This window comes from Numenius arquata, chromosome 15 (genome assembly GCF_964106895.1).
Source record: "Numenius arquata chromosome 15, bNumArq3.hap1.1, whole genome shotgun sequence".
Taxonomy (NCBI): domain Eukaryota; kingdom Metazoa; phylum Chordata; class Aves; order Charadriiformes; family Scolopacidae; genus Numenius; species Numenius arquata.
In genome coordinates, this window is record NC_133590.1 from 10,216,030 (window position 1) to 10,239,449 (window position 23,420).

A 23,420-nucleotide genomic window follows, 5' to 3' on the forward strand; every position below is an offset into this window, starting at 1 on the left:
CTCTGTGTCCCTTAAATAAGGGTGAAGGTTCAGAGAAAACATTGTAAGAGGTTTAACTGGTGCTAAAGGCCAAGCAATACATCTCCCGTGCTTGATTTGAAAAATCCACTTACAGGTTTTTATACTGGTATATTTTCTGTTTCATTCTTTTGAATACATGATGGATGGAGAGACTCCCTTCAAAGCTGAGAGCTTTTCGGAGACAGACGTTAATACAGCAAAACCCAAAGTTCTGTCATATGTTACCCACTTCACTGTCACCGAATAAGTGAGACAATTCTGCACATCGATGATTATTTACCTCAGGTTCAGACTTCAACATTGCAGATCATTTGGATACTTTACTTAACTTCTCTTGGGGCAAATTGTCATTTTACTTACCTTCACCAAAGTCTTAATCAAAGTGTTACTCCAACTGTATTTGAAACTAATATACCAATGGAAGAATTCTAAATCATCACACATGTTCATTTATTTGCCAGCTGATTAACCGATGTATTGCTTAAATTCACAAGAGTGCAGAAGTTATGCAAACATAGCATTTTTATATATTTATATTTTTTTTTTAAAAAGCAGCATAGAATGGCTTATTTCATGGCTTAGTTTTGTATGTCAGAGCACATCAAAATTAAGGAAGAGCTCACATTAATCTGCCACATGAAACGAGCCTGACAGATGAGTTGATCGCATTCGTCTTCTGCAGACGGAGCCAGGTTTCTCCTGGGGCCCTTACAGCCCAGCATCTCACCAGGGTTAGCTCAGTAGACCCTCCCCAGCAGACCCACACAGCTCAGCCTGGCTCCTCCAGGCTCTTGGCTCCACTCCTGGTCCCTCAAAAGTTAGATGAGGACAGAAAGGAGCCATGCAGACACCCATGTTTGGGCTCTCTGTGACACCTTTCCCCCCCAAAACAGACATCTAGCAGTTATTCCACATTTTTGATTTTTGAAGGAATAATCAAACATGAACTTTTTGCTGACAGTCAGCAACTTTAGTCACAGAAAGTACACAAAAGCCCTATTCTGTTCTGAAATAAAAGTATTCAAAATATGAAAGAACCCCAATTTTCTGTGTTACTTTAAGGGGGATGAAGTCACAGTTCATTTGTTCCCACTGCTTAGCCCTCCCCTGTAGTTGTAAACTTCCATGCATGTTTTATTTCAAATTTGAGGGAAAAAACAAAAGGCTAAGGAATTATGAGGAAAACCTGATCAAACAATGAGCTAGTAAACCAGTAAGGATTTGTTTAGTTATCCATTAGCATTTTCTGAAGGACAGGACAAGCCAAAGACTTTTTCTTGGACAATTTTTTCCCCTAACGTAACTCTGGTGGGAGCCACTGTCGCCAGTAACTGCATGGAATGACTATTTGTGCAGCGCTTGGAGGTCTTAAAAAACCCCACAACTGTCCTTAGCATTTCATAAGATTTTCTAGCTACGCAAAGATTCAACCAGAATCACCGTTTTGAAAGACATCTATGTCTACTAATAAACTGAGTAGAATAAAAATAAATGCATATGCAAATAGAAAGAATGCATAAAAGCCCAATTAACCCACCAATCAGTAGTTTTATGTAATGCAAAATGTGTGGTTTTCTCCCAAAGATCCTTCCTTTAAGTAGTGGCATTAGATGATAAACTACCATAACACAAATGTTTTAAAAAAAATATTAACACAATGCAAAGAAGTTGATAATTTAGCAAAACTATTTTATTAAAGCTTATTCTCATGATAAAATAATAGCCAACAAAATCATATTAGGCAGATCTTCTGCAAATGTGTGTAGCTGCCACCTATTCAGATATCATTAAGTCAAGATATTCTTGTTTTCTGTGGTATTCTTTATTTTCAGCTATTTACAGTCAAGCATGAAGCAAAGATTACATCAGGAATGTAGTATTACAATTTTCCCGTCAAGATTCACCATTTATTGTAATTAATGCCAGATAGGAGTTTATGTTTTCCTTCTTATCACTAAAATACAATTATTTTGGCCTTTTCCCATTCAGTATATTTAAAAATATTGCACTACATTTAATTTACCTCTTACAATCATCGTTAGCGATACTATATGAGGAAAACTATATCCAGCTTTTCTTGCCCACTGTATTACGCAAGTCAATTTAAAACCTTGAATGCATATTTTTTTTTAAATCAGTATTTGCATTGTTTTCACAGCTCCTTCATGTGTACCAGGGTTTAAGTGAAGTACTTGGATATATTTGAAAACCTCTATAGTAGGCCATAAGAGCAAACACTGATGGAGATTGAATGCAGATCACCACCAATGGTAAGCCACCGAGAAAATGGAGTGGGAAAGTCTTATTACGCATCTCAAGCAAGTATAGGTTAAATAACTTTTAGTCAATAAGGGAAGCTAAATTTTGTGCGATTATTTGCTGAAGCTTAATTTCAGAAGTGTGTCACATGCCTATTTTAGCATGGATAGTGTTTTCCATACATCAACTAAAGTATCAACTGCCCAGAACTCACAAAAAAGTGCAAGTAGTTGCATGAGTGGAAGTAACCGTTTTGTTTCCAAGTTCACATATGCTTCTCCATCTGCAAAAAACACCGCTGCTTCTTTTTACCCATCACAAAATAAACCGAGAAGCAAACTTAATGGAGAGGTACGTTACAGACTGCCTGAAAATTTAAAGGAGTTATTTTACCATCTTAGATTCAACTCCATTTCCACAAAGGCATATTTTTTTTTTCCTACTATCAGTGATAATGATACCAGTACCTAACGTAAAGATGATATTTTATACAACATTTCTATACACAGAAGATGAAACAGACAAGTTTACAGGAAATAAGGACAGGGGCCTTAGCCAAGTGATGCTAAGATCCACGGTTTACACATAGCACAAGACCAGATAGTTCTTTTCAAAAGCTGCTGGCTGAAATTCTTCCTCATCTCTACTGGATGCACGTATTTTGACTCAAATAAAACATGTTATATACACTATACGACATTTTTCTGACAAAGATGATCCTTCCGCTCAGACTGTCCCTTGTCTGAGAAGCCAAATGCAACTTACCACTATATGATTACTCAAAAGTGTTGAGAGAAGATATTTAGCTATTTTGTAAAGTATTTTGTACCTTAAGCTTTCTGAAATGATAAGATAAAGTCTGCAGAAAAATACTATTTTTTAAATTACTTATACCATCATTACATGCTTTTTCCATAGAATGCAATGAAACCTCCAACTCTCGCAAAGAACAATTTTCCTTTATCAGGTTATCAGATAATACAACAACTCTTCAACGTACAATTTTGTTCTGGAAGGCAACCAGCCTCTTAAGCTCAAAAATATTCCCAATTAAATTATTATGAAATATTGGTATGTACTTTGATATCTAGTATTATTTAATCAGGATACAATAGCCCAAATTTCTAAAGAGGAGGGTTTTTTTTAGCATAGCATTACTATATTTCATGTCAATTACAAACTATGAAAAGTTCTAGTATTTAACAAAAATACAGAAAACAAATGATATGCAATGTGAACTTTAGTAAATATTAATAACAGACAAAATGAAAGAACTTTTGTTTGCTTTCATGGTATGTTTGGCAAAAAATACACAACTACCTAGAAGACATACAATAACTGTGATCAACATTTTAAAGCCTGGTCCCTCAGTGACTTCTGCGTCAGTCATCAGCTCAGGCATGAAACAAGCTTATAATTTTTTCACCATACAAAGGAAACTAAACATTTTGAAAATCCGGCCAGTTTCCTGTTGAAATACCAGCTCAAAAAAAAAAAGGGGGGGGAGGAGAGGGGGGAAGGGGGCAAGTAATGCATTAAGGACACTACTACATGTGAAATGGTAAGGGTACATAATTAGAAAAAATAAAAATAAGTTACTAAAAATAAATTTCCAATATAAACCCCAAAATGTAGTTTTGACCAGCCAGTTTAACAAAATGATGGTGCTGTAGCTGGAGAAGAACCGTTATTAGCTGTACTCTTACACAGGCAAATAACTGTGGAGAAGCAGGACATGTATATTAAACCAGTGTTTTAATGTAATTTGTGTGTGTTTGTAATTAAGTGCAAAATATTCTTTTAGTCCATTCCTTCAAAGGCTAAATATGTAAGTATCAGTCTACTGATTGAGGTGGATCAACCGGTTCTTCCAATACAATGTTAAATGTTGGCGCCTCCGTCAGACTGACATCTTCGTTATCCATTTCTTCTGCTATATTGGGTCCCTCTGAATCTTTAGTCACTCTCTTGGACTGTCGCTCTACTGACATGTTCTCCAAAGACTCTATATCCTCAATGCCCGCTCTGTAGTGGATCATCAGCAGCGTAAGGGCCTGCAGTCTTTCCCCTGACTTGGCCAGCGAAGCAGAAATCAAGGCTTTTTTCCTTGCATCGGTTGTCTCTTTTTCTTCTTTCACGAGTGAGTTGTTGTTTTCCAGCTCCTGGTCTATTTCATTCTGCAGCTTATCCAACATAAATTCCAGTTTCTGAAAACGCTCCTCTGTGGGTAAACTTCTGTAGAGATCACGTCCAATTTCTTTAACGGCAATGAAGACGCTGTCATCTAGACCACCCTCCTTTCGGACCAACTTTATCCCAGAACCCGCTGCACGTTTCGAAGGACTGCTTGGCCCACTGATTTCAGTATCGCTTTCGTTATCAGAAGTGTTTGGTGTGTGCTTTGGCGAAGGTTCTACCACCTCCGTGCCTTGCTCAGAAAGGCGAGCTTTGGGGACTTGACGAAGGTTTAACAAACGGGTGCTTGTATTGATGATATGCCTGGTCAAACCTGTAGTTCTGTTAACAGATTTAGATTCTGAATCAACACGAGAGGACACAGCTTGGGGAGCTTCCTGTCCTTCTGCTCTACAACCTCCCACAGTTCGATCAAGTTGCTTTTCAGCTCCTACACAAAAGGGTGTCTCAGTCAGACATTTTTCTTGACATTTTTTATGACAAACGTAAGCACAGAGCATGCACTGGGAAGCTGCTTTAGTCCATACTTTCTTTTTGCAGTAATCACACCAAGTTGGATTCTGAAACTGAGTATCTTGAAAGTTATGCTTGTTCTCTGTAGTAAGTTGTCCCAAATAAGGATCCTCCCTCTGAAGTGCACGAGCTTCTTCTTCCAAGGGACATTCCCTCTCTTTCTCTGGGAGAAAGCATGAATCATCTATTTCACCTTCTTTTAAATATTTGAAGTGTAAAGTTATATCGCCATAACAAAATTTTTCATTGAATCCCTTATGGGTTGTCAAATTACGCAACGCTGTTCTAGTGACTGCTGCTTTAGGTGTAGGAGCATTCAGTTTAAATGTTCTAAAATACTCCATTGAGGATGTAACTAAACAATCTAAAGCAATTTCTTCAAGTCTTATGCTTGCATATCCTAAGCAGATAAAGCCACCTGCTTTGAAAGGGTCTCTGCACCACAGTGCAACATTAAGGTACTTATGGTATCCTTCTACTTCAAATAGACAGGAAGATGTCCTTGTCCTTGGCCATCGGCCTTGCCGGGTTTTATAAGGAATTTCTAGTGATTCCCATGTTTGTTGATCTTCTCCACTATCTTTGCAATTACGTGCATTTTCTGGAAGTCCATCTTTTAACGTATCTTGTTTTGGTGCTGTTACTACTTTTGATACCATTGGGTCTTCTATTTGATCATTATTCTTCTGTACATTCACCTTCTCTGTACATTTATCTGCATTATTTGTTGGTGGGGGCGGCCTCTCTGGTTTTTCAGAAGATACACTTCCAGTTTCTGACAGGTTTTGAGTTTCACTAGTAGGCAAAGTGGTCTTACTTTGTGGCCTAGGTGGCACAGGAGGCTTAGTACCGGATCCTTGTGACGGTTTACCTGATTGCTGTGACGCATCTGAACTCTCGATAGCTTTGGACGTTGTCGCTTTAGCTCCATCTTTTTGTTGCATTTTTGATGTTGTCTGGTAACTTCCTAGGTGTAATTTTCGATTCAGAATCGGAGATATAGTTCCAAGTGGTTTAGCAGCAAGTGTTACTACTGAACGTTTGGGACTCAGAGTCGCTGGCAGATCTTCTTTTTGGTCAGGTGATTCACAAGCCAAGTCCTCAAATTCTGAATCAAAATCTCTGTTATCAACATCAGCTGATAAACTAGCTTGGTCATCTTCTGGCTGTGTCAGGAAAGCAGAGTCTTCCAATTGTCCAAATCCATCCTGCAGCGCTGAACCGTGCTGATTATACCCAACAGGCCTTTCATAAAAGACTAAAACTCTGTCGCCAGCATGTCTGATAAGCTTCAACACTTGGCCAGTTGATGTGATTTTAACACCTATTTAAAAAAAAAAAGACAAAAAATGTTAAATTTGAAACTGGCCAAAAATAGTCAAAAAAATACATTTAGAACTTTAATAGTGGTAATAACAGTGTTGCTCAATAACAGAGGAAGTAAATTATAACAGAAGAGCTAAACTGAAATGTAACAGTTGGATCCTTTCTATTTTATTCATAGAAATATATTACTTCAGGAGCTGAAAACCAACACTAACATAGTTAGTCTAGTTTGCTCTTTGTTATTGCTGTAATCTTGAAGAGTGAACTTGATTTCATATGCTAACATTTTTAACCTTTGTTATTAGCCTTATTGCAAGATTGGACTTTTCAGACGAAGGCATTTAATGAAAGATTAAGTGAATGATAATCATGTGTGGTCATAAATACACAAATGTTTGGTTTTATTATGAGTGCCAGGCATTGCTGTAATCGTCAAGAGAGGCACTCTATTCAAACTGTATGCAGAAGTGTCCTTCCAGTTTGCAAGGTGACACATTTTAAAAGCTGACATATTAGGAAGAAATTCTTTCCTGTGAGGGTGGTGAGGCACTGGCCCAGGTTGCCCAGAGAAGCTGTGGCAGCCCCATCCGTGGAGGGGTCCAAGGCCAGGCTGGATGGGGCTTTAAGCAACCCAGTCTGCTGGGAGATGTCCCTGCCCATGGCAGGTTGGAACTCTACGATCTTTAAGAAACCTTTCAACCAAAACTATTCTATGATATTACTCACTGCCAATTGCTAGAATTCTGTCTCCCCTCTGTAGATCAGCAGCGGCAGCAGGTGAGTTTGGAGTCACGGTTTCAATAACAACATGCCCCGCATCTTCATCCTTGGACTGCACAAAGCGAAGCGCGAGACCAACACTTTGCAGATTCCCTTTCACTAGTTCTGCCTAGAGAGAAAAATTAAAAATTAAGAGCACATCGATTAAACTGACTGCAAGGATTCACAGCTACTAATGATCTTGTTTAAACTAAAATTATACAAGTGATATTCTGAAAAAAGTTACATTAGGACATCCATTGACTTCACTAAGCAGGTTATCACACAATGGATTCACTATCTGCCAATCCAGCCTACACCTCGGGAGAAAGAACAAAGTCACCAGATCTGAAGAAGCAAATATGTCAAAATCAAGGAATTGTATGAGGTGCAAGGAATTGTCAGCAAAATATACATATATGAATGCACGTACAGCTGTTCAACAGTTTGTATACAAACAGTACTGAGCTAACCTGGGCAAATCCAAATCAGCAGGAATGGCAATACATGGCTCATCCTCACAAAAAGCTGCAGCCCTAACAAAGCTACAACAAAACAACCTCATCCTCCTTTTCATTGGGAAGAAGTTTTATTATAAGGAGCACTGTACCATCAATCTCAGTATCACTTTGAATATACCACATTTATGTTACAAAACCTGTTGGCACAAGTAGCTCTTCAGTCATCTATACAAAAGGTGTTTGGAGTGAGAAAACTTATGAACTTACACTTTCCTAAAGCATATTTAGAACAAATCTGAATTAATAGCCTAAGAACTTTCTTCAAAAACTCAGGACCCTTTCCTCATATTTATCTTGCAACATACATACAAAGTAAAATTTAACTTAATGATGTCAAATATTTTCTACATTAAAAAAAAAAAAAAAAGGACTGAGGTACAATCTCTGTAGCAGAGTTTCACCCCACACTCAAACATAGACCTCTTTTACATTTGGAAGTCCCTATCGAAGAAGATATCTAGGTAGAGACCAGTTGTTCACACATCTTACTGTCTAAGATTTTTGGCAACTTTTTTCTTAAAGACTGTCAATTAATTAAAAAATATGCATTTTTTTTTCCTAAGGGACATTCCTTCTCACCATTTTAAATGACTCCCTACTATCGTTCCACCAAAGTATATTCTGTCTGTTTGAAAGGGGAACTCATAGTCTACGTTTCAGTTCCAAGGAGAGAAATTTAATTTCCTTTTTTTGATTCCCAAGAAGAGAGGGACAGATACTGTTTGTAGAAAACCTCTGTAGGAAATTTTTTATTTGGTTTCAATTTACTGAGTGTAGGTAGACAGTCTTCTCCCTCATCCTGCATTTACTTTGGTGTTATTCAATTGTCTGTGTTTGAACTGTCTGAACTTAAGCCTCCTCTTTTGAGGATGTGTTCGTTTGCTTAGTTTTGTACAATGGCTTTCCACAGATGAAGCGGATTACCTGACTTCAGTACAATGACCCTCCCCTTTGCTACATGGCTCTCACTCCTTTCCTATCATCTTCATAGCACCACATCTTGGCTTTTTGTTAATTGTTGTTCAATTATTTTAAATAAAAATGCCACACTAATTAACAGTTTGCTTAAGAACAGGATTGAGTTTGAAGAAGCAGATTTGCATGAACTTTTTTAAGCTTTTCACATTTCCCACAGTGACTTAGAGTTAATATTTTCCTCTCTAACTTTGTTAACATGTCTACTGTGAATCCCCAGTAATGTATGCAAAAATAACAAGATCAAATATAAGCTTAATTGCACTTCCAGGATTCAAGGTTCTTCTATAATGAAACAAGTAAATAGTTGTGTACTGAAACACTGTGGTATGCTTTTGGAATTTTTTGTTTTGTTTTAATTAAGGCCATTCCCATTTACACCAAAGAAACTCTGCTACATAATTAAATAAAAAAAAAAAACCCTCTGAAGTGTTAAGAAACAAAGAAAAAGTATTACAAATGCCTGTGCAAGAGAAATTTTTTTTTAAAATAATGACTCTTCTGCTTCAGACCTTTATACATAATATGGCTTTAAGTTAGCAATTCTTAAGTGTTTCATGTGCTGTATGGAAGCAACATGAACTATTACTACAATTTCAAACACTAGTTGTATATTTTAACTGTCAAAAGCACAAACGATATGAATTTGCTGTGGCAGCATACAAACCTGCAACAAAAACTCCTTCCAAAAATCACTCCCCTATGCTATACGGCTCTGCCTATTGTTATCATCATGAAGAGCAGACAGTAAACTCGCACAAGCAACAAGGATATTAAAAAGGACTGAAAAGGAAACTAGAACCGTTTTTTTTTCCTTAATCTTTGTTAGTCCACTGAAGTATAAAGCCCTTTAGCAAGAGAATTTCAGGAAAGAAATAGATCCTTAGAGTGGTGGAGAGAAGAAAAAACAACCATCAACTACCACAAAACAGAATGATTTTTACACTTAACACTGAGTTATTCTGGTCACTTAATCACACCCCTTTAGAGGTACGCCTGTTTTCATGAAACACAGTTTCTTCTCAGATCTTATGTAAATTCTCCATCTTAATGCCCAGAACTGGAGCTAATAAGACAAGACATTTTTAAAGTCACGGCTCATTCAAGACAGTCTTAGTTTTGCATCTGCAGAAGCAGCATTGCTCTAGGTTTGCAATATGAGATCACTCTTGTGCATCGGTCTTCAAGTAGATCAAAAAAGTATCCAACTACTGAAGGAAGTTGACCATTATAACACTGTTACAGGAGTTACCTCATGCATATCTTCTTTACATTTGGGTATTTTCTTATCCATACAAAGAGTGGCACAAAGAAGCGATAACGTTTCTAAAGACCCGCTCTTCAGAAAGCGGAGAGCCTTATTTGAAAAGGAGGGTCAGAAGGAAAAGAGGAGCTGGTACTGTAACATCCAGCATTTTGAAGAAAGGCAGCAGTGACTTCTCACCACTGTCACTACTTGCAATGATGGCAAAGTGCATGATGAGCAAGATATGGGAAAAGGGCATAATTAGACAGTAAAAAGGAAAAAAAAGGTTACCAAAAGCTCTTTCTTACAGAGTTTGTCAGTACAGACCTTGAGCTTCCTTTGAATCCAAGGACTTCTTTGAGCAAATCTCAATAGTGGATGACTTAACCGAGAAAATATTCTCTACTGTAAAGGACCAGAAACCTCTGAGGTGATTTCCAGCACTTCACCCTTCCCTCCTCCCCCAGGGCAAGACCACATAAAAGAAACGAGGGACAGCTGAGACCAAAGACATTTAGGTATCTCTGAACATTTGGCTCCCATGCAGGGACACCCACCACAGACTACCACGCGTATGACTCGCTGATGGTGAGGAGACTTCCAATATTCTAGCAGTATCTGATGGAAAGCTGTTTTTGAAAGGAGAGAGCCTTTGAAGATAGCAAGCAAAGTTCATCTCAAATTTTTATTAATTTTGGCACAGTCACAAGCTTTCTCACGAAGTAAACTGGTTTTATTTATCAACCCAAACCAGATGAATAGTTTCCTTGACTTTTCTTTCTGGCAACTCGAAGTTTCACCACATAATACCCTAATATCTCAGGCTAACAGGTGAACACTCTTTCAAGCTCTCAAACAACCCCCAAATACTACTCTCACAAAACCAAGCATCTTTGTACACCCAGCACAGCTACTTTATGCCTTTCTGCCTCTCCCTCAAATTAAAACTTGGTAATAAATATGAAGAGCCAAAGATCTACAAGAACGTGAAACATCAGAAAGACAAAAATCAGCTAAATGACACAGGGGTTAGAAGAAAATTGCTGATAATGAAAGGACATTTATTATCAAGGAAGCTTGCTGCAAGGGAGAAAAATTAACAGCTGTGCCTAGGAGAAAGGGAAATTTTAACCAACTAGCTACACCATATTAAAGCAAATTTATTTTAATTTGATCTAATTAATAGCTCTGTTCTACTAGTTCCTACAAAGCTTAGTAGTTCTTAAATAAGGAGCAAGACAAAGCAGATAATACTGCACGCTTGTCAATGAAAGGCAGAGTAATTCAGAGTAATCTATATTGAATGAGTTAAAGCTAAACTATGTCATAGAATGTAGAAAATGTACTTTTTTTAAAAAACAGTAAGCAACCCTCAGACTATTTATGAAATACACATTGAGATTAAGATACAGCAAAACAAGAATGACCATCTTGGGGAAAAAATGAAAAGTAATTTCCTTAGTAATTTATTATCAAGGAAAAAAAACCCAAGAGGAGGACACAAGATGTTCATTCAATTCAAAATTAATAAAACATTTTGTTGTGTGGCCTGACTTTTACAGAAAAAAGCCTATAAGCATTGATTTCACAACAGAGGCTTTAGTTCATTTATATGCATCAGTGTTTGAGCCACTGCAGAACATACCCTCACCGCTACTTTCAGCTCAATATTGGAAGTATGCTCTGGAAATACAATGCAGCAGAAAATTATGCTGTGCCTCATAGCCTTTCCTTACCTCAACCTTGTCATTCTGAAAGCCTAGCAGATGTTGGATGTCAGTGAAAATCAATTTTCCTAACCTTTTTAACATATTGATACTGAACTCCACAGCTACACAGTGATCACTCAGAAGTTTATAGCTTGCTAATATCATTTAAATGGCCAAATATTTAGACAAGTGTCAATACAGGATGCAGTTTTTTAATCTTCAAACACTTCACTAGGTTATCAGTCTGAAAGAATTTGCAAATGCAGAGGTATGATAAATAAACATCCCTCCTATAGGCAACACAAATGTGATGCCATTTCATTTACCACATGCTTCCAAAACTGCACCTACAAAGTTAAGTTATTTTTGAATACAGAGGTAAGAATGTCATCGCTGTAGTCTCATAACTACAGTGAAGTTAACACTAGATATAGCACTTCCATTCAGAATTTTTAAGATATAATAAATAATGTCCATCAATAAATATGTAATTACAACATCTGGAAAAGTATGTGCTTACTGGCAGTGCAAAATCATTCAGCTAAGCTTTAAAAACTATTGGATGCATACAAAAATAAAAAGTCACAAAATTAAGCCACAGCGTGATAAGAGCATAAGACTTTCGCTTTTAAACCAAGTTACTAATTTTCAGCAATAGTAAATTGTTTTTTGAAAGCTTAATTTTACTCTGTAACTAATATTCCATATTTGCTTAACTATTTCTAAGCATTAACATACTAAAGCTTTATTAGAATTTAGTAAGCTTGTCACATTCTTTTGAATAAATGCTAACAGCTTCATCAACCAAGCACATACAAGAAATCTTATTTCACTGACTTTACATCAACTAAAGAATAATATTTTTTACAAGTATTTATTTCCTATCAGTGGTATGTAACACGCTGTACGTATCACAAATTGACATCATGCCAGTGCCATACTGTAGATAAAAACCTCTTTTTTTCTTCCATCCTGCCAGAGTTACTACAGTGGATCTTAGGTATTCTTGTAAGGTAGGGTCTAGTGTGTTTTGGGGAAAAAGAGATGAAGTCTCTGAACGTGCCTGTAAAGCATTACATTCTCCCAGACAACCCTGCATGCTGAGAGGAAAGGAAGGAATATTTCATGTCAGACCCCCCCCCTCCCCTCCCAAACATTAAAGTACAAAACTAGGAAGCAGTTCCTTCTATTCTGAAGGCTTAGATATTTGTATTATTAAAAAAAGGGGGTTGGCATATATCTTTAAAATACAGACTTTAACATTATTATTTTTTTCAACCCTATTATTGAACGCAGTCATTCTATATGATCTGCACAGTGAAGTGATTGCTAGATTATTTATACGGGCTGGAGGAGACAGTGAAAGGAAACAGGTATCACCAACCTCACAATATACTCCTTAGTAACGCTAGACTCAAAGGGAAAAAAAAGGAATTAGGAATTTTTTTAATGTTCTGAGAGTATTTCCATCTATGCTTTAGAGAAGTAGATGTTTTTTTCCTTTGTGGCACAGCCCCAAAGCCCAAAACTACAGAGTCAGAGTAGCACAAGCCTTTTCCAACCTATTTCCCAGCCCTCCTGCCTGTGTGGCAGGATAACCCACATCCTGCATGGGAAGTGTCTGAAGTAGACCTTGACCAAGGAAACCGTGAGGACAGAAACTCTTTCATTTCCCAGGCACAGAGAACTCTCAAAAACAGAAAGGGCACAAAGTTTTCTGATCATTTCAGCACTAGAGCCTTGCTCTTGGGATGCTCTAGTAGTTCAGTAGTCAACAGAATATGCACTGATTATCAATTATAAACTGTGTTCACTATTATGTCTTACATATATGTAGGTGTATTGATACATATGCACACACACAGTCGCACAGAAACCCATTAAAAATACAGTTCATGAACTTGTTAACAAGCCTAATATTCCCAAGAGCGTCCCTGGTTAGAATGCATTCAAGTACACTGCAAAACCAGTTACAGACCCAAAAAGAACAAACCCAGGAATTAACTACCTAAAATTGTACATGTGCCTCTCTTTAATCTTTCTATTCCTTTTAGCAGGCTCAGATGTATGAAAACATACTGACAGAAATGATCAGAAGACTTTTAAAAAGAATCAAAATAAAAGTTACATGAGTATTTCTAGAATAACTAGACTGTACAATGTGACAAACAATGACAAGAAAGGGAAATCTCTATAATAAAATTAATTCTACACAGAAAATTGACTCTTAATGTTTCTTTTCTCCCACCCTAGAAACAGACATTAATTACAAACAACAAGAAAAAGGCTGATGATAACTTAATGGAAAAGACTACATACTGGCTACTTAAAACATCAGTCTACTTCACAATGTATTCTAAGAAACCAACATATACAAGGAAACACAGATACAGAGCTGGAAATTAGTTTATTGATGTAATTAATTTTCTCAAATAGTTCACAAAACGTGTTTCCTAGGATTGCTTGAATAAAATTCTGATTTTTATTGTTTCCAAAATTGAAGCTAAATCTTAAAAGTTGTTACTCTTCCAAAACCTGTATCAAGGCTTCTCTGATAGTTGTTAACATACTCTTTCTAGCTATGTGATTCTTCCTCCACACCAAAGAAACATACACCTTTAAGAACAGATGAGGTTGAAAATTTTTCATCTATTTTCCCCCATTCCAAAGTTTACATTGATTCATTGTTAAATTCCAAAACATGGTGATTTGATTTTCCCTAATTTCTTTTTATATCTTGCCAGATATGTTGAACAAACATGTATTTGTCCTAAATCTATTAGGATGGGGGGCAGGGGGGGAGGGTGAGGGGCTTGTTGCTTTTTCAGAACAGCCTAACATATAAATATATTTAAACATTTGGAAAAAAAGAAGTATCTGAATAAAACTTTCAGTAAGAAATTTTAAATGGAATATATCTGTTCCTTGTGACAAAAATTCATTTGTCAAACAGCCATCACGAAGGTCCAGCTTATCGTTCTTGCACAATTCATTTTACTGAACAGAACTAAGCAACTGCCAAAAAGCTAAGTCTTTTGTTTGTTTCGCTTAGAAGAATTTTGATAAAACCATAAAAAACTTAACATACAAACACAAAATAAGTCTGCTGCTAATAACAGCAGAATGAAGTTTCACCAAAAGTAGATACCACCAATAAAAATAAAACTTCATGGAAAACAGGGAGTGAATATAATATGAAAGTTCTATCAGAAATCTGTCTCCACAGGGATATTATGGAACGTATGTATATTCCATAACATTTTTTTAATGCATTCTAAACCACTTTGGTAGTTAAACCATCCCTTGCCTCTACCCAGTGTTCACTGCAGATTTGCACTTGGTTTCTGGACCAGGCTTATCCTTCAAACTTTGGACTATTTTAATTACTTGCTTATTGCTTTACCTGGAGTTCTGCTTTCCTCCGCTGCAGCTCTTACTCTGCTCTGAAAACCCATGACTCTAGAGAGGTTCTTCCTTACTCACATAGCTGTCCTTGGCAGCCATTCACTTGCCTAATCTGTTGTCCACTAAAAAAGTCAACCCTTTACATAAATCACCTTTCACACCACAAAACCCTGAACAACGCATTCTGTCTTGAACACAACCTTCATCAGTAAAACAATCAGCCCACACTCACAGTCATCTTGAGAATGAACGTTCACACAATTTTTCTAGTACAATTATTTGCATTATCAGAAAATACGTTGTCTCATTTAGTTTTACTCAATACTGCCAGTTTTGCAGTTACTGCATTTTTATATATGTATTTGTGTTCTGTATCATATCAGCTGAAAATGCTTCCAGATTGGAGTCCACATAACCAACCGAAACACCAATTACGAACTGGCAAATCGGGTACCAATGGCACTAGCAATTATTCCTACTCTACATGGCTTTATGGGACTGGCTACACCCTTGTGCCTTTTAGGGTGTCACTGAACAGATACTAAAATCATCAGCTTGTGGACTCTTCATGTTTCCATGTACAAAATTTTACAATATTACCCACTTCTAACGCAAGGGATTGACTCAAGTGTTCATCCACCATCACAAGTACCTCAGCAAGTTTAGTGTGAGCGCCACAGACTTCTCAAAGGGAGCTCTGACCACTGATTAAAGCCAAGGAATTACATAGCCATTTCAAAAGGTAAAATTTAAGGTCAAACATTAGAAAATAAAGCATTCAGAGAGAAGTTAAGAAACAAACACTGGAGTCCTAATAGCACTGGACCTTTTAAAATTGTGAAAACTCAGCTCCAGATAAAAAGATTATTAGTTTTGTAAATTGTGGTTACTATTCTCCCACTCAGCAGATGATGCACATGACCTACACATCACCTTCCCATTTCTTCTCCCCTTCGCTAAGAGCAATAAAAACCAAAACCAATCAAAAACCCTCCACACACACACATGAAACACCTTTGCCTTCAAAAGACTTGTGACATTTACTGGCATCTGGAAATGGCCAGTAAGTAATCAGTTCTTGTGCTCTCCTGTGACTGAAACACAGAAATATATACCCTGACTTTAAAGACATTAGTCTATATTCTGGAGTCAAAGCAGTCGGCAGAGGATGAATTAGCCCTCTCTGGGTTTGGTGTTGAGACAGCACTAAATCTAAGTACAGATAAGCTGGTACTGCCAAGTTATGTCAGGTGTATCAATACTCTAGTGCTGTACTGTAGTGTGAACCTACCTGCAGTTGCCTTCAGAGTGTTGTCTTTTACTATTCTCCACTGGTTTTAATCTCTTCTTGTCCATTCCAAGTATAAGCATAACATAGATTTTTTTTATCCAAGCTATTCTGGAAGCTGTTTTTAAAGGACAGTATTTCCCATGAATGGATGTCACATTTCAGCCACCCCAATTAGTAAAATAAAAAAAAATGAAAAATTAAATGTGGTACACGCTTTCTACTTAAATAATCAAATACCATTAATAAATGAAAAAGCCTGTACAGCAAATGTGTGCCACAGAAAGAGAAGTCAGGCTTATAAGCAATGGACTCACTATCTCCGCTTTCGTAGCAAGGTCTGGAATAGTCACCAGCTTTGCTTTTTGTGCCACATTAGGAACAACAGATTTTTTAATGACAATAAAACAGCGAAAAACACAGAAGTGGGATGTTAGACTCTTTGCTGCTAATTTTTCCAGCTACGTGAATTGTGGTCTGTGCATGGGAAGACACAGCTATCACACACGAAGGTCGCAGCTTTCATGGTTTGGGTTTTATTGGTTTTGGGGTAGGTTGTGGTTTTTTTGTTCATTTTGGTTAACTTTTAGGAAGAACTTTACTTGTGGATAAATTTCTTGAGTTTTTTTACTAGTCATCTTATATAGCAAGCTAGTAGGTCTCTGATTTCTGTTCTATGTTATATCTTGTTAAACAAGTCACAAAATATGATAATAATTTCACTCAAAAATAAGGTACATATTGAACCGAGATCATATTTAAAGTAATAATTCATTAAGGCCACAATATTGCAAGTGTTACACACATGTCTAACTCACCATTGTCTGAAATCAATGTGACAATTCATGGCAGTAGAGTTAAACGTCTGCATGTCTGTCCGATGAGCACTAAAAACATTTGACATGAGCAAAATCCAGAACAGGCTACTTACTGAACAAAATAAGGAGCTACATCTTATTTTCCTCAGTAGTTCTGCACACGGCAGGTACTCTTTTACTAGGCTACTGTGAAAACTCTACTCTCCAGTTGTATGGTGACACAGGTTACGTGACATGCAAAAAGTAAACTGTTTAGCAATTACCATGAATTGCTGCGACTTCCTTACTAAACAGCAATTAAGTGAGCTGAGTTCGGGAGTTAAAGACAAAACAAGGCAGCAGAAAACCTGCATTTAACTTCAAAGTGTCAGAAGCAGGTAAAATGCAGACCTTCAGTTTTACAGGGAGCTGCTCTTTGGAAAGCAATTTAGTGCAAACACCAATGTAGCTCTTCTTTAAGTGCTCTTACTCACTGACATCCTTTTAGTCTTTATTAAAGCCAACTGTGATGATTTCCTTTGGCCCTGAAAAAATGGAAAAGATTGATTTCCCCCCCCCCCGCCCCAGAATCTTACATCACCATTTATGTCTTTGATAGAAAAAAGGCTTCCTCCAATATTGCTTAAGCATGACTCAGTCATAAGTATTTCATAAAAAAACTCAAGTAGTCTAATAGTAAGTACCAAAATAAGGTTACTGAAACTGGGTATTAATAATAGAGAAAGTTCATTAATAATATCATGTGTGACACCAAACCAATAAAAAGTTTACCTAGTTAATGGCTTGCTTTGTATAAATCTGTTACGAATCACTGCAATGCAAATTACAGATAAAGGAGATAAATGAATACATAAGTACATGAGTTTATGCACTGTGAATATGTGCACACGACAGAGGTCAACTCAGGGTTTTATTCATCTCTGAAACGGAAGCAAAAATAAAAAGGAAATACATTCAAGTGTATACATTAAAAGCAAACCCTCTAAAACAGCTAGTAATTACTTATATTTCTCTTGGAAGTACCTAATTAATAGTGATAAAACAGTTACTATTAGTCTTTGTGCAATAAATTCAAAATATTAAGACTATCAGGCAAAAGTTCTTTATAACAGAAATAGTATTTGTTATGGTTATGAGTTTTCTTCTCCACACAGAGAAGCTGCTTGACAATTCTGACTATGGCACCCAGCAGCATTAACCACCCGATTGCTGACATGGGATACTGCCATCAAAACTAAAAATATGAAAAGTTATTATCCACTGCAATTACAGTAACATGCATCACAGATGCCAGTTTCCATGGAAATAAAATATACAATACTACTTTTTAATGCATATAAATCATAACTCTTAGATCTCACTGATGGGTTTAAAAGTCACATTTTCAAGGGCTTAAAAGTTACATTTCTGAAGGGAAAAATGATAATAGAAAGAATAAGCGCATTATTTATAGGTTGATTTTATTCTGGAGCAGAAGGGTTTTCTCTAAAGCAACAGCAATGGTAATTGCAGAGTTACATCTGGAGTAGAGTGCACCTTCTGAAATAAGCAGGAGCTTCATAAATACACCTTGCCTGGGAATCTTCTGTGAAATGACAGGGTTTGAGAGGAGAGCTATCAACTAAGTTCTGAAGCAGCTCTTCCTCACTGCCCTGAGGAAGAGTCGGGTCTGGCAGAGGCAGGGCTGGGACATACCGGCTGTCCCAGGAGAGGCTGAGTGCTGGTTTCCAGCTCTCCCCCAGCCCTGCAGCCTGGCTGAGCCCCTGCACTACCCTCAACTCTAACAGCATTACCAGATTAAGCTTTGTACCAAAGCTGATGAAATCAAGCAGTGTCATTTGACTTAAAGGTGTGACGTATTAAACAGTGACTTACAAAAGTGTGCAGAAGATATGTAAAATACTATACTCTTACAAACAAAGCATTAGAATTTCAGGTAATACAAATTACACTAATCAATAACATCAACTAAGCAACAGGGACCTCACATGTACCTAGGACCAATGCAATTATACAGTTTGAAATATCATAGGACTTTAGTGAACACAGTTTGTTATTTCTGCACTGCATAAACATACTACCTTTTTCACAACTGTTAACATTTCTCATCAATATTAATGGCTAGATGGCCATTAAAGACAAGCACAAGCCTGAATAATATCCTGCACGACCCGATCATTTTTCGGACTCCTACATTCCCACAGAACAAGCTAAACCCAAAGGAACTAAAGCAGATGTCGTAAAATGATTCGTCATCATAACAGCTCTTCAGAGATTAAACAGAAGATCTGTCTGTATCAAAATTAAGTTCCTGTTGCATACAAACCCCCAACCCCACCTGGTAAAACCAGAAGATCTGTTTTCTTCTGAAATTGTATGCTGCCAAGACCAGAAAAGATGGGTATTTGTATCTAGTTTATTCCGAATAATTACCATCAGAAGGCCAAGGTTTTGTGTATAATAATCCTTCTCTACACAGAGAGGCAGCCAAACCAAACGTTGTTTTCAATTAAGTTCTGGACAAAACACTGCAGTATAAACACACAACTCCATAACCAGTAAAAATTTCCAGGACCATACATCTATTTCTGGTTATTTTGTTGAACAAATCACATCAAATCAATTTGTTTATGGTTATAGGGCACAAGCCTCTGCCAGGCAGTGAAACAGCAGCTCAATGTCACATCTAATTAGTAGCACCAAGACAACAGCACACCTAGAAGCCAGATTTTCATACTGTTACCGGTCATCACTTATAAAAATTGCCACAACTATTAAACTGACAAAGATCTTTACACCAACGAAGTCAAATACTGGCAATTCACTTTGCAAAAAGAAATCAATACCTAGATATATTTGCTTTGCACTTGAATATTATAGACTCCCCTTCTCCCCTCCAAACACATGAAGATGCCAATATATCCGAAGAATGATTTAGAAACTGAACAGTAGCTGTAAATTGGAATCAACACGCTATCCAACTTTGCAGCCTGACTTCTACGAACATTTCTGAATCTTTCACAGAATCACAGAATGGTTTGGCTTGGAAGGGACCTTCATGTTGCAGCTTTCTCTCCATATCATCAATGTGATCATGTAATTAGCTAACAAAAATGTAGGAATTTTTTTCCCCTATAATTGGATATCTGAGTGACAATAAAACAAAGTTGGTGTAACTATGTAGATAAAGAGCTGAATATCCTCCATTTCTAGGATATGAAAAAGCTTTATTACAATGGATGTCCAAAAACCAAAACAAACAAAAACCACTTAGCTATGCCACAAAGATTTCTGTTAAACATTTGAGACGGGGATTGTGCATTATCACGAGGCTTAGTCATGATCCTGGCAGAAATCTCTCCCATAACTTACCTCCCCCCCATTATTTCTGGAGGCAGCAGAACATGAGTTTTCCAGAAACCAATCTGGGGTCTCCAGACCTCAAACCACGAACACTGGAGCATCCAAAAGTGCTAAAAAAAAGCTAAACCCCAACAACACTCTTCCAGAAACAGCTTATTAGGATTTAAAAAAAAAAAAAAAGGGGGGGGGGGGCAGGACAGTACCCATAATGGAAGTAAAAGTTCATTCGTTTTGACTGTTTTGTTGGGGTTTTTTTTAAGTATCTTCTGGGTCAGGGACACAATATCTACCAATCCCTCATCTGCCTATTGTAAGGTAAATGAAAGAATGAACAGAAATTATGTCAAGCTTAAAATCTTCTTCTTTTCCTTCAGCACTCACTGTAACTTCCTATACTCTGGTTTTATGCTTTACTATTTTTAAATGAGCAACAGATCTTACTGATAGCTGGTGAAACAGCCAAGAAAAATACCCAGCAGATTTCATAATGCAATGTATTTCCATTTCCCTTTCCCCATTCTCTCCCCTGCCACCAGAATCAGGGCTTGCTTGGGACTGCGACCAATAACCTTCCCCAAAGAATTTACAACTCATTTAATTTAAAAATTAACAAAGAATTAGTCAATACCATAGAAAGCCTGCAAAATAAATACATGTTAAAAAATAATTCATACTGAACAAGGGAGGGCAAGGAGAACATTGTCAAATGCCCATGCATAACAGAAGCTGTCCTGAAATAGATCTTTCTTGTTTATTTAAAAGCCATAAATATTTGTAAGGTGGTAAATCTCTTTCTACATATTACAGGGATGGAATCTGCATCAGTTCTGAAACCATGAGTTGTTTCTTTGATTTCTTAAGTATGAATAATTCAGTTGATAATTTGAATGAGCTTTATCAAACAAAAAAATTGAAAATTGCATCCAAGAAGTTGATGAAAACATTCTATGAGATTTCACTTGAATACTTGATCTCAGGCCGTGTTACTATGCTTTCTTGACCATCACTGTAAGGCTGTTGGTGGAGCAGCCCAAAAAAAAGTCACTGTTCATAAATGGCACATTCAATACTCAGTGTTCAAAGTCTAAGCTTTCTCTTTTAAATTGATGCTTTTTAAAATATTTGATTTGAAAACCTACATGTTTAAGAGATTAGAGCTCTGTAGAAAAACCAAACGTGTAATGTGATGAATGAAATACCTTACAGTAAAAAAGTAAAAAAGATGAAATATCTTATAGCAAAGCTTCAGGATACAAAATTACAAATTTAATGATTAGCTTGCTCCCCGTTTGTTATACAGTCACTTAACTCCCACCATAATTCAATGGAACAAGAGATGTGTTAACTGAAAAAAAATTGTTTTATTTTATAACTTCTGCAACACACTAAAAAGGCTAAGAAAATTCAGAGTTTAAGGGGGAAAAAGGGTAAGAACACTGCATATGTAGAGATGGGGAGGGAAAGGAAGATGGAGATAGAAAAAAAATAGATCGGAATTGAAGAACTGCAGTCTGCAACTCTGTGTGTGAGGTACCATGCCAAAACACTCCTAATTTTCCCATTCCCATGACCTCTGATTATTAAAATTTTAATAATTTACAATAAACTACCAAAAACCCCATAGCTTAAATTCAGATTTTCAACTACTTATTTGTGTACAATGTTACGTTCGGGTACTGATCACCATGCACATATTACAATATATTCTACCAGAGAAAAGTATGAAGAATTGTCTTTTTTGTGAGACAAAAGAGACCATTTGGGGAGCTAAAAAAGCAAACCGATCAGCACGGTGCTTTATTTTTACTTAGGAGTCTGTTAGTCAGACTCATGCCAGAAGAAAATCATAATGAATAAACATATGTGTTCATCATGCACAGCTTGGCCTTCTTGATGAACTCTCAAGGTTCACAAAAATAGCCTTTGACTTATGCACTTTAATACCATTTGAAGAAGAGCACTGCAAGATAATTAAAACCAAGGTAATTCTACACTGCTAAGTGTTGTGGTTTGGGCTGGGCTGGCCACTAAAGCAAACGACAAATACCAAAAATGGACTGCAATTTAGACCTTTTCAGCAGAAGCATCATTGCTCTTTTTTTTTTTGCCCTTTTCATAGAAGCACACATCTGAGTTGAACTGCAGACGATATTTTGCATACAAAGCAGGCTAAGGTTAAAAACAACATGCAAGGATCCTGACATGTATGATGATGAAATCAAGTAACACATTGCTTATAATTATTGAAAGAGAGATGGTTTTATTACGTAAATGTGGTTGCTTCCATGGAGAATATATGGTTTTTTGTAAGGGCCCTTCTCTGTGGCAGCTGACAGTGCTGTGGTTCACAGGGATAAACACAGCACTGATGTGTCTTAGGTAATGATTGGGTAACCATTGCTCTCTTATATTTTGGATTCATGCTGTTGTCTCAACAGAAATTCCACCTTTAAAAAAAAAAAAAGAATCCATTTACTCTATTAACAATATAATTTGTACCCCTGTACTTTGCATTTAGCAATACATAGTGCTTGAAGCTTACCTAGGAATCTGTAGGACTGCCAGACAGCAGCCACCAAGAAGCATGTAGCAAGAAAAAAAAAAAGAATCTAGCTTGAAGAATTCTTTTCAGAAGTTGGTAGAGTTATTCCCCATTAAAACTTAAAAAATAAGAAAAAATGCTAGGTTTCAAAGTCAAAGATCTATTTTCTGCTTTGATATAGACAGAAGGAGGAATTAGCTTGCACCTCTCCTGTTCTACACGTGCTTTGCTGAAAAGGAGGTGGAGGACACAATCAGTCAAGACCTATAGAGCACCTTTCCCAAACTATTCCTCCTGCAGCCACAGCAACATTCTTTGCTTCTCTTCTACTGTAACCCTAAAATATTTACTTCAGCATTTTAGGAGTTATACAGTGGGTTGGGGGTTTGGCAATAACAAAAAAAGATCTCTTTGCTCCACTAAATTATTTTTTGGAAAAAAAAATGTATTCTGTCCAGGACACATTTCCAATGCCTTTA

General features: G+C 36.9%; 1 protein-coding gene across 1 annotated transcript in view; it reads right to left on the reverse strand.

Moving 5' to 3' along the window:
* Positions 1-2,718: 2,718 nt before the first annotated feature.
* The window catches only part of PDZD8 (PDZ domain containing 8), a 59,808-nt gene continuing 39,106 nt past the window's right edge, over positions 2,719-23,420 (reverse strand). Inside the window, exons 4-5 of the mRNA XM_074159086.1 lie at positions 7,042-7,204; positions 2,719-6,313 (exon numbers count right to left, since the gene is read on the reverse strand). Of these exons, the coding sequence (XP_074015187.1) occupies positions 4,116-6,313; positions 7,042-7,204 (2,361 nt within the window). The 3' untranslated portion in view covers positions 2,719-4,115. The remainder of the gene's footprint in view (positions 6,314-7,041; positions 7,205-23,420) is intronic.